The 12,990-nt window shown below is 33.5% G+C and overlaps 1 protein-coding gene across 2 annotated transcripts in view; it reads right to left on the bottom strand.

The window, feature by feature from the left end:
* LOC126881295 (katanin p80 WD40 repeat-containing subunit B1) overlaps positions 1-12,990 on the bottom strand; it is a 170,269-nt gene that overhangs the window by 16,798 nt on the left and 140,481 nt on the right. For both annotated transcript variants that reach the window (XM_050645491.1, XM_050645490.1), the window contains exons 6-8: positions 8,676-8,738; positions 8,481-8,617; positions 1,303-1,483 (exon numbers count right to left, since the gene is read on the bottom strand). In XM_050645491.1, the coding sequence (XP_050501448.1) occupies positions 1,303-1,483; positions 8,481-8,617; positions 8,676-8,738 (381 nt within the window). The remainder of the gene's footprint in view (positions 1-1,302; positions 1,484-8,480; positions 8,618-8,675; positions 8,739-12,990) is intronic.

Consider the following 12,990-nt stretch of genomic DNA (forward strand, 5'->3'; position numbering starts at 1 on the left):
ATGCAGGCAAAGAGACCGGTTGGAAAGCCAAGAAAGCGCTGGGAAGACACAGTAAACAGTGACTCATAAACCCTTTTAGGAGTCCATGTAAGGAGAAGAACAGCCACAGACAAGTAAGGGTGGAGGCAAAAAATAAAGGAGGCCACGGCTCAATTTGGGCTGTAGTGCCGTAGAAGAAGAGGATTATGAATTTCAACGTGGTCGCTCCAATCTCAGCGATGAATCCAGGCCAGGTCCACCCAAAACAGTGGTCAGACAGTAAAACATTGAGTCAGTTCGTCAGCTAATTAAGGATGACCGCCGTGTATCATACCAAGAGATAGAGGCATCTTTGGAGATTTCAAAGACCTCAATCTAAAAGATCCTACACGAAGAACTGGGTGTTATGAAGTTGGTTTCCCGTTGGATCCCCCATTTGCTCATAGAAGAGCAAAAGGCGGTTCGCGTCAATTGGTGTCGAAAAATTGGAACGTTTCAACAAAAGAAGCACAAAAAACGTTTATAGTATTGTTAGTGGCGATGAATATTGGATTTACTCCTACAAACCAAAAAATAAACGCCAATCCTCTGTGTGGGTGTTTCACGATGAGAAAAAACCAATAAAGTGATCCGTTCTCGAAGTGTGTCAAAGAAAATGGTCGCAACTTTTGTGTCAAAATCTGGTCATGTGGCAACAATTATTGCTTTAGAATTTAGAAGATCGAAGAACGGTTACTTCTGATTGATATATAACTAGGTATATATTGTCTATCAAAAGTTATCGCGAAACTATGACAAAGCAACATACAACGGCGAATCATACTGCAGGACAATGCAAGTGCTCACACTGCTCAAAAGACAGAGTTTTTGAAGCTTCAAAATATCGAATTGTTAAAACATCTACCGTATAGCCCCGACCTCAGTCAGTGACTTCTTCACGTTACCAAAGATCAAGAATTCAATGTGTGAGCAGCGATTCAAGTCGCCAGAAGTAGCTATCGATGCCTTTAAAACAGTGATTTGCAGGTGTCAACAACTGAAGACTAAAATAACTGTTGTACTGTTGTTTAAAGTACTTTAAGTCTATATATATTTTTTACTTTATGGCTATATGCAAAACTAAAAAGTACCCCTCGTAAAGCGGCATATGAGAGTATCATAGGGCACCGTTTATTACTTCGGATTTTATTCAGAAGGTACTGGTTTTACGTACGTAAGTCCAACTGGAATATTTTAAAACACAGCCAATATGACACAAAAACATTTTTACACGCAGGGGTAATCAAACTCCCTATGTTTAGATCGTAGTAAAGAATAATTTACCTTTGTTAATATTTGCTTCTGAAACGCTGTGTTTAATATTACTCGTAGGCTTCGGAGGTTTCTCGGGAACATCTTTACAACTACTCTGCCTATGTAATCCGAATTTAGCTGCAGGTTTTGACCTATTTATATTAGGTAATATATTTTCCCTATTATCTCTTTGCTGTCTATTTTCATAAACCTAAAAATTACGTGTAAAATAAAAATGCAGAAAGTTGAAAGCAAATACATATAGTATAACATCAGATTATATCAGATATAATATAACTAAAAAAGATTCTTTTTCAGGCCTAGGTTTATCCTGAAAATTTATTTAGGTATTTAGCGCATGGCATATTCATAAGGTTATAATAAACAATAAACAAGTTACATGAAAATTCACTATATATAAAAATAAGTAGTCATAACCAATTTAAGTATATGCAATCGTCGAGATTTTTAATGTAATTAATCGACTGAGGAGTCGCAAATAGGAAATCGTGGAAACTGCCCTTATAAGGTCGCTAGTGGCACTCCTCCGTTATGTGCTTGATAGTTTCGACCTCGCCGCAGCTGCATGACGGGGATGGTAACGGATGTGCACATCGATCATATTGAGTTCTGATGCGATTAATTGGGTACCAAGTCTTACGTGATAGGTCAAATCCAGGTGTCTCTGTGATGCAATGTATAATTGTGTTTGATGAGCTTTCGACCATTCATGGGTTCTTTTGGTGACCATGTTGAACCCAGTCGATTTTGGTTGCATCTTCTCTATAGTTATGAATCGACAGTGCCGTGCTGTAAGGATCTTTTTATATTTTTTGGTTAGCAGATTGAGTTTGCGAAGGTGTGGATTTGATTACTCCAGCGATCATTCTTAGCCCAGGGTAATAAGGTTTTTTCCATGACACTTGAACAGCCAGGATACTGAAGCGTTTTTTCGACAGGTAATACCTATAAGAGATTATGAGAGAGAGATTATGGGAGTCACACATACGATTGTCGAAGATATAAGAGTACAACAACTAAAGTGGTATGAACATGTGCAGAGAAACATGTGCAGATTCTAGATTGGTCACCACATGGAAAGAGAAAAAGAGGCCGACCCAGAAAGAGCTGGAGAGATCCCAGAGAGAGGTTTAGACGAAGACCTTTGGGAAGACAGAGATGCATGGAGATTGGGCATCGGAAGACGTCGGAGGACGTTTTAAACCGATTATAATATAACATATGTTATATAATACCTATAAGAACAAATTGTAACTATTTCCTGCGTAGGATCTGGCGGCCATTTTTATTTATAAACAATTTATTGTCAAAAACGGCATTTTTTCCTTTTTTTTCCAAATTAATGGAAAACAGTAAGACTTATAGTTTTCTTAGTACAGACATATTCGAGAGAATGGAAAAATCTTTAAAATGGCGTATTACAAAGTTTAATACACTCATTTATTGTTAATATAATTGCGAAAAAGGTCGAAATTTCAAAAAAAAAATAATTTTAGAATAACCATTGTAAAAATAAATGTACAGCTTTGAAATTTTGGCCCAATGAGGGATCTTTGGCGCTTAATATGTGAAAAAAATTTCAAAGCGATTCATTCAATTGTTTAAATTTTATTCAAATTGTTTATCCCAGAGAACTTTTTTTGCAATAACATAAGTCAGAAAAAAAATGTGTTAGAACCATTCTAAAGGCGTCAAATGAAAGAGCATGAGCTATACTTTCAAAATGGTTTTAAAAAAGTGAATAAGAAATGCATTTATTAGTAATAAATAATTATTCAAAAGTACGTTCAATTTTTCCTTATAAACTTTTAATTTTTTATATGATAAATTATATTATATATTTATTACAATTTTTCATCAATTATCATATACATAACATTACTTGGTAGGTGTGGACCTAAAAAACGGTAAAAAAATAGATTTTTTTGAAAAAAGGTATTCAAAAACTTTATAAAGGAAAAATTGACGATACTTTTGCATAATTATTTATTACTAATAAATGCATTTTTTATTTACTTTTTTTAAACCAATTTAAAAATATAGTTCATGCTCTTTCATTTGACGCCTGTAGAATGATTCTAACATTATTTTTTTCTGACTTATGTTATTGCAAAAAAAAAGCTCTCTGGGATAAACAATTTGAATAAAATTTAAACTATTGAATGAATCGCTTTGATTGAATTTTTGTCACATATTAAGCACCAAAGAACCCTCATGTGACAAAAATTTCAAAGCTGTACACTTATTTTTACAATAGTTATTGCGAAATTAATTTTTTTTTTAAATTTCGACCTTTATTCGCAATTATATTAACAATAAATGAATGTATTAAAAATAAAAATGTATACCATTTTTATTCATTCAGTTGCGGTGCGAAACCAAAACTGTTTTAATTTTTACTCAGATCAGAGAGTGCAGCCAGCACTCTTATCGACGATTTCACCTCTTGTTAGAGGTTCATCAGAGACTGCATAGGCTGCATTTCTCTGGCCCAGGTAAAAATCTTCGACATATCCATCTCCCACCGCAACTGACGAGATGGTAGTAGGTGCCTAGCGGCATCTGCTAAATAAAAGACTAAGTTTTTCAACCTAATAAAAATATTTGTAAATTAAATATTTTTAAAAGATTTTTAATTGAAAAACTTTATTGGCCCATTTCCTGGTGACAACCTCCAAGGCTTCTACAATATGCAAGCCAAATGGATGCTGCAGTGAAGACTAAATGGAAGGAATTCTACACTATGCAATTCACAACCCCTGTCTGCAGCGTGGTAAAGTTCCAACGGAAAATGGACCTAGTTACTCTATAGGAGTAATACTAATATAAAAATAAAAATGTATACCATTTTTATTCATTCAGTTGCGGTGCGAAACCAAAACTGTCTTAATTTTTACTCAGATCAGAGAGTGCAGCCAGCACTCTTATCGACGATTTCACCTCTTGTTAGAGGTTCATCAGAGACTGCATAGGCTGCATTTCTCTGGCCCAGGTAAAAATCTTCGACATATCCATCTCCCACCGCAACTGACGAGATGGTAGTAGGTGCCTAGCGGCATCTGCTAAATAAAAGACTAAGTTTTTCAACCTAATAAAAATATTTTTAAATATTTATGAATAAATAAAATGCTAAATATTTTTATTAGGTTGAAAAACTTAGTATTTTATTTAGCAGATGCCGCTAGGCACCTACTACCATCTCGTCAGTTGCGGTGGGAGATGGATATGTCGAAGATTTTTACCTGGGCCAGAGAAATGCAGCCTATGCAGTCTCTGATGAACCTCTAACAAGAGGTGAAATCGTCGATAAGAGTGCTGGCTGCACTCTCTGATCTGAGTAAAAATTAAGACAGTTTTGGTTTCGCACCGCAACTGAATGAATAAAAATGGTATACATTTTTATTTTTATATTAGTATTACTCCTATAGAGTAACTAGGTCCATTTTCCGTTGGAACTTTACCACGCTGCAGACGGGGGTTGTGAATTGCATAGTGTAGAATTCCTTCCCTTTAGTCTTCACTGCAGCATCCATTTGGCTTGCATATTGTAGAAGCCTTGGAGGTTGTCACCAGGAAATGGGCCAATAAAGTTTTTCAATTAAAAATCTTTTAAAAATATTTAATTTACAAATATTTTTATTAGGTTGAAAAACTTAGTCTTGAATGTATTAAACTTCGTAATACGCCATTTTAAAGCTTTTTTCATTCTCTCGAAGATGTCTGTACTGAGAAAACCATAAGTTTGACTGTTTTCCATTAATTTGAAAAAAAAAAAAGGAAAAAATGCCGTTTTTTGAAACTTGTTTATGCCTTGTTTATAAATAAAAATAACCGCCAGATCCTACGCAGGAAATAGTTACAATTTGTTCTTATAGGTATTACCTGTCGAAAAAACGCTTCAGTACACTGGCTGTTGAGATGTCACGAACAGGGTATATTTTTGTCTTATTACCCTGGCCTATCTCATGGTAATATTTAGCTGGACATCAATCCTTTGAACGTGAACACTGTCGATGTTGATGTTGAAAGTATTGGTGTACAATATTTGGCCACAGAATAAACAAGAGCTAAGCCTGAAGACCTAAGTGTGGATGCCGATGCCCCCATGTTGTGCAGCAGAGATTCTGAATGATGTTATTTCTGGTATTTAGCTTCTCGGCAACTGAACCTGAAGTGTTCTGTAAAGATTAACGTTCTTTCCACGCCTAGTACGCCAGTCAGTGAGAGCAAAAACAGAAATTACCTCCTCCGAATTCTATCATACTGCATGGATTTTAAAGTCTACGATGGGCCTTTTAAAACGAGCATTGTTAAATGTCGATTACATGCAAACTAAGCGAGATAATATGGTGTAAAAAAACTGATGGTTAAGTTATTTTAACATAAAATACGAAGTATATTATTAACCCCTCATCAACCAGATTTAAATGCATCATTTTACTTCTACAATACCTTTTATTATAGTGTTATTTCTATGTTCAAAAAGTTGGACTGGTTAATGCATGGTTTTTAAAGAAAAATAAGATCAAATTATAGAGTGCATTTTTAATTTTTTTTTAAATCTTTCTTTGTCTCGATGTAACTCGAAGATGATAAAGAGATACAGAAAGAAAAACAAACCCTACATTTTTTACCGTATCTTTTTTTCGTATCTCTTATAATTTTCGAGATACATGGAGAAAAACGAAGATTTTTAAGAAAATTTAAAAATGCGCTCTATAATTTGATCTTATTTTTTCAAAAACCATTCATTTCAAACCTGTCCAACTTTTTGAACAGAAATAACACTATAATAAAAGGTGTTGTAGAAGAAAAACGATGCATTTTAATTCCGGTGGATGAGAGGTTAAATATACTTCTCATTTTTTCTTAAAATACATTAGTCATCAATTTTTTTTAACACACCTTGCTCAGATGAAATAAAATCAACATTTAAGAGTGCTCGTTTTAAAGGTCTTTTCAAACAATACAAAAGGTATTGGTAGCATTATACCCCTAAAATTGATCATTTCTCTGTTATTTTAAGTTGAATACACCGATTTGAGCATGCAAAAAATCTCTTTTCATCTACCATATCCCCTTTTGTATTATAACTAGAAGATTTATAAAGAAATGAATCTGTTTGATTTTTCATAAGCTACAAAAATGTTTTTTATCGTCTTTTTCGTTAGATGTATAATTTTTAAGGTATTCGGAAAAAACCGTCCGAAAAGGTGTCATTTTTGAATGAAAATAACAAATTTTCAACCACGAATAACTCAAAAAGTATTGAGTTTTCAAAAAAAATATAGAACAGTTTTTGCTTAGAATTAGGTTTTCAGCCATTTCCGTGGTTATTTTTACCAAAAAAATTTTCATCTCAAGAGGAGGGGTGGGAACCACCGGAAGATAAATGCGCCATAGGATATAGCGTAGACTTTGTTTCTTAAGCCATTCCCTACTTACAGTGAAAATATCAAGTAAATTCATGCAGTAGGATAGAATCCGAAGCCAAATACCCTCACTGACTGCACTATAGGTATTTTGGATGTTTATTGTGATTGAGTCGTGTATTATCAAAGTGAACGTTAACTGTTCTTGACACCAAATTGTTGTTTAGGTGAAAGCAGGTTACTTCGGTTTTAGAGGCGTTGGCGCAAGCCTCCATTTGTGAAAGTAACTTCCCGTAACTTCTAGGTGTTCCCCTATTGTTTGTATTAATAAACTCCAGTCATTGGCACAATCACATTTTGTTGATGTTGTTTTCGGCATGTCTGAGATGTAAAGGCTAAAAAGCAGTGGTGCGAGTACAGGACCTTGTGGCAGATAATTTTTGTTACTTTCTGAGAGTGCTTGTCTGATCCCATAATTACTTCAAATAAAAAATTTAAGTAAAATCTTTTATAAAAAGTATATAATTTATTAAAGAGTAAACAGTAAAGGCGAAGGTGACTTCATGAAGATGATAAAAAGGAGAAAACTTGAATAGCTGGGGCATATAATGAGAGGTAGCAGATACAGGATGCTGGAGTTAACACTCAACGGAAAGATCGATGGAAAAAGAGGAATTGGTACGAAGAAAAACTATTCATGGCTCCGAAAGCTTCGTCAATGGTTTATCAGAAGATGAAATATTACATGCCGCGCAAGATCAAGAACGATATCGACAAATGGTCATGGAAGCTACCCACGTCTAAAATTTGGGAACGGTACTTCTCTAAAAGTCGATCTAGACGGTCCAGTTAGCTGAGGCGCAGTCGATCGACAAGTTTAGTGGATTTACGATCGCTGGTTCGAGCCTCAGCTAGGTCATGAAATTAATAAAAGGCCAACGCCGTAGTATAAAACTCAATAGAGTCTACGGCTTGGTCTGGAATAAACTGGCGCCTGATCGGCCTATGGAGGAGCGGTACGGCAAGGGATAAGGGCTTGCGGCTTGGTGATACTCCTCCATAGATCCCTACCGAAGGGCGTTGACGCCTAAGAACGGTGTGTATATATCGATGGCTTGTATGTCCATTTTTGTACCATTTCACACTTGTTGTATGTTCATTTTTTTCTATTATTGAGTTATGCACTGTACCTTGATGACCTCCTAACAGTCTATCATCCTGCACAGACATTGCATGTCCTAACGCGTTTGGTGTGGTATAAACGACATTTCAAAACTGTGCGCTGTAATGCTGGCTGTGCTATAAGAGCTTAAACATTCAAAGTCGATTTTCTCAAAAAGTACATGCACGGACATACAAAAGTGTGCTGTAAGCCATCGATATAAATATACTTCTCTAAAAAAGGGGTTACAGCACATATGCAGAACGTTTTCGATCTATCACAGATCATCATAAGTGCTGAACAGAATGCTCACATGCTAAGCCATCAAAATTGAAAATATTTGGGTAAAAACGCTTTAAAGTTATACAGTCATGGGAACATTGACTAGAATTGTTATAAGTAACATGGATGTTGTAAATATTATATGATTAGGCCCCGGGCACCATTTGACCCTCACTTAAGTAGAACACGTTCAGAGGTTCTGCTACCTCCCATTTTGAACGGTCGATGGCAACTCAACTACTGGTACTGACGGTAATTCAAATAGTCCGGTGAAAAAATGGTGGAAAATAACGAAAAGACCTTGCCTTACAAAACTGCCAAAATTTACATATTGTTTAAAGTACATCTAATTTAATTGAACAATCACTTACCTGATCTAGATTTGATTTAGACCTGGAATAATGATTCGTATTTAATTGTATATTAGAATTCTTGTAATTATTTAAATCATTATCTAAAGAGAGAGCTTCAAAACTCTCCGTAATAATGCTTCCTAAGATTTGAGGTTCTAAAAGAAGATAACATTAATAAGTTTGTACTGTCACTGAATTTATTTAATCCTTTACCTAAAATATCATCTTTTTCCGGTTCTTGAAATGGTTCTGGTTCGGGTGGCGGCGTCCTTTGTACTAAAATAAGATTGATTTTATTTAACGAAATGCTCACAATAAAGTAAACCTGTAAGAAATTCATCTTAAGCTAAGATAAATAACATATTTCAATGGTTAGTACAGTCATTCAAGCAATTCAGCTCGCAATTCTAAAGGCCTTCATGGATTTGTTTGAAATTTTGAAAGTAGCTCAAAAATGATGCAAATAACAAACCTGACTTAGTGCCAATGTATGCTTCCACCCCGGGGGGTGAATGCCACCCTTTCTTAGGGGTGGAATTTTAAAATTTAATTTAAAAAAATTATGTGTCAGATTTCTTGTACTTGAAGGAAAAAAATTCTTCTATTATGATCCAAAATAAAAAAATTACATGTTTCTTGACCCTAGTTTTAAATAATCTTTTGACTGAAGAGTTGTTATTATTGACTGAATATTAAAGTCATGATTCAAAACAATCAAGATTTAACATATTTGAACATACAGTTGAGTCCGCGAGACTTTACCCGTGCGTCATTAATACCTGAAGAGACGTCCATGGATAAAACACATACTTTTTATCTAGCATCATTCTCTTCCACGCATGAAACTCATGACAAACCAGCTGCCGTTTGTTATTAAGTAACAACACATGTTATTTTTATGAACCATCTAGACTCAGTGCATTGAAAAGAGATAGGTACAAAAAAAGACGATTCGGTATGTTTTCATATTTTAAGCACAATTTGTTTGACGTTTCTGCTTTGTTTACTTTTGTGGCTGTCAGTCAGTTGAATTTGTGCGGTTTTTGTCGAATTTTTCCGTTTTGAAGTTTCTTTATATTACACAAACAGTTGTTTTCACAACTAATTTTATATTGGGCTTTGAAATTTTAAGGTAAATAATTATATTTTGGCAATTAATATTTAAAACATACAAAGTTAACGTCATTCACACAGTAAAGAAATGATTGTGTTTAGATTTCCGTCACAGTGAATAAAATAACAAAAATAAAATATGTTATTGAATTTTTTTTATAAATTGTTTATTTATTTATAAATCAATAATAATAAAAGAATTTATTAAGCTACTTCAAATGTAGCTGTAATTCTGCACAAAGATTTTGAAGCAAAACTTACATTTGACATTCTATATATTTTATAACGTCAAATTTTATAATAAAACCCGTAATCGGAACAGTAGCCACTTTCTGTCAGTTGTTGTTGCGTGAAATAGATTTCCGACTTATTTCGTATGCTTTAAATGATGACGCACGGGTAAAGACTCGCGGACTCAACTGTAATTATAGGCCATTACCGCTTTAATTAATTAGTTTTCAATTTATTTTAATAAGGGGTAGTTTTCAACATTAAAAATAAACTGCGACCAAGTCAGGCCAGAACAACGTAATGGCTTAAAAACCTGAGAGAATGGCTTAACAGATCCCCTGCAACCATTTTCCGAGCTGCCGTCAACAAAATTACTATAGCCAATTTGATAGCCAACGCTCGATAATCGAGCACGGCACATGAAGAAGAAAAAATATGCAATATTGATAGCCCAAAATGAAGATAGCCTTCAAAGACTAGTTCACAGATTTAACACAAGAACAAAAGAATTTTAACATGAAGATTTCTACTAGAAAAATAGAACAATAGTAATCAGTAAAGAACCAATAATATGTAAACTGGAAGTGGATGGAGCATTGAACGAAGTAATGGAAATGAAAGTATACTGAATTCGCTCTATCGAGATTCACTTTGACACTGACGTTAGTAATTTCTTTTTTGGGAAGTTCAGTTGATTGGAAATTACTACACGACCAACGCACCTGCTCATAGCCAATATTATTAATAGTAAATAGACATAAAAATAACATAAACCTTACGCCAATCAATAATTATTTATTTACACCATTATAATTAGTCCTGTCGCCAGGGGGGGGGGCACTACGGCCTCCTTTATTCAGATGGACTTACCCAAGTTTTTTTATGTATTTTGACCCGTAGAATACGAATTTTTTGGGTAACAGTTGATCCGGATGTCGATAAGATTGTTATAGACAAAGAACTTGAGGAACTACATAACAGCAATTTCTCGCAAAACAAAACATTTTTTTGTATTTTTTGGGTCATTCTAAGCAAAAAATGTTCCTACAAGTTTCTTCGTAGGATGCATAGTTTTCGAGATAACCGCGGTTGAACTTTCAAAAAATCGAAAAATTACAATTTTTGAACCCGAATAACTTTTGATTAAAAAATAAAATAGCAATTCTGCTTACAGCATTTGAAAGTTCAAGTCAAATTATATCGGTTTTGATTATTTGCATTGCTAAAAATTTATTTTTTTATTGTTAAACAAAGCTATAAACACATAGTGTTTCCCGTGCCTAATACATGCGTTTTAATGCATGCTACGTAGTTATTGCCTCGCTTGCACTTGTAGCTACTCTACCTACTCGTTCGATTTTAAATGAGAAATAATTGAAAACATCACTCACGCACTAGGTGTTTATAGCTTTGTTTAACAATAAAAAAATAAATTTTTAGCAATGGAAATAATCAAAACCGATATAATTTGACTTGAACTTTCAAATGCGGTAAGCAGAATTGCTGTTATTTTTTAATCAAAAGTTATTCGGGTTCAAAAATTGCAATTTTTCGATTTTTTGAAAGTTCAACCGCGTTTATCTCGAGAACTATGCATCCTATGAAAAAACTTGTCAGATCATTTTTTGCTTAGAATGACCCAAAAAATACAAAAAATTGTTTTGTTTTGCGAGAAATCGCGGTTATGTAGTTCCTCAAGTTCTTTGTCTATAACAATCTTATCGACATCCGGATCAACTGTTACCCAAAAAATTCGTATTCTACGGGTCAAAATACATAAAAACACTTGGGTAAGTCCATCTGAATAAAGGAGGCCGTTGTACCCCCCTGGCGACAGGACTAAATGTATTGATAACAAATGAGAAAATTATTTATTGTACAAAATAAAAATATTTTGTAGAAATAAACTCCACAAAATTTTATGAGATTAGTAGACACTCCCACTATTTCTAATAATTCTTATTTTTTTAATGAAAGATTAAGTTGATTTTAGCAGTTAATAGTGTGAGGTAGGAATTTTTGTGTTGTATGTTTCCTATTCCGAATGTGTCAAAGTGAATCTCGGTAGAGCGAATTCAGTATACCTATAGTGTGTCCCACCTTGACTTTACAGTACAGGTTCTTATGACCAACAGTGATGCCAAATTTTATCAGAAACAGGTTTTAAGCAAATATACTTTTTTCTATAGGATAACTTACGAATTAATATTATTGACATTTTGTGGTTGTCAGGGGTTCTAAAACATTTTTTTTTTAGAAAAATAACTGAACTAACTAATAATTAATGAACTTCAACGAATCAAATGAACTAACTAAAAAAATAAACTAACTAAAATTAATTTTAAGTTTAAAATTTATACTAAATTTTAATGAACACATTAAAATGACATTAATTTCAGGTTGGAAATCAGTCATTAAGAATAACAATAAACTGTAATTAGGATCCAAATTTTCCAAATAAGCAATCAGTTACTCAATACAATGTTATCAGTAAGAATTATAAGTTTATTTGATATTCTTTGTTATAATTTAATTAAGGTGAACTGACCATCAACAATTATAATTTATTTATTCTCAACTGTAGGACAATATAAAACTTTACTTAAACTTGACTGACAATCTATTTTAAATTTTTCTTGACATTGCTTTAGTAAAGGCCACAAAATATTTTTGGTCTATTACCAAGGGCCGCAATATTTGTTACCTTAACATGTTCGAGTTTTTAACTTTTTACTAATTTTGTTTAAGGGGGGGGGATGGTTTGAAATCAACATTTCAAGCACCTTTCCTTGAATTTTGTTTAAAATTATGGTAGAAATTATTTTATTTTTAAATTAAATAAACATATTCAGTACAATTCAAAGATTATTAAAAAAAAATTCAAGACCAAATATTGAAAAATAAGCCAATGATGGCAAATTTTTACAGGCAGCTCCAAAAAAAATGGATTTTGCAGTAGAACTCGCCAATGGATCATATGAAACAAAAAATTCAAAAATATTTTATTAGCTTATGAGTTTCACGAAGTAACGCTGTTGAGTTTTTTAGTTTTAACGATTTTTGACTTTTTGATATCACTCAAAATACAAGTCAAAATAACGAAATTTTTGTAAAAAAGGGCGAAAATCAACATATTTATTATTGTTAACCAAAACATATCTCGACAAAGTTACATCAAGAACTG

This window comes from Diabrotica virgifera, chromosome 3 (assembly GCF_917563875.1).
Source record: "Diabrotica virgifera virgifera chromosome 3, PGI_DIABVI_V3a".
Classification (NCBI taxonomy): Eukaryota; Metazoa; Arthropoda; class Insecta; order Coleoptera; family Chrysomelidae; genus Diabrotica; species Diabrotica virgifera.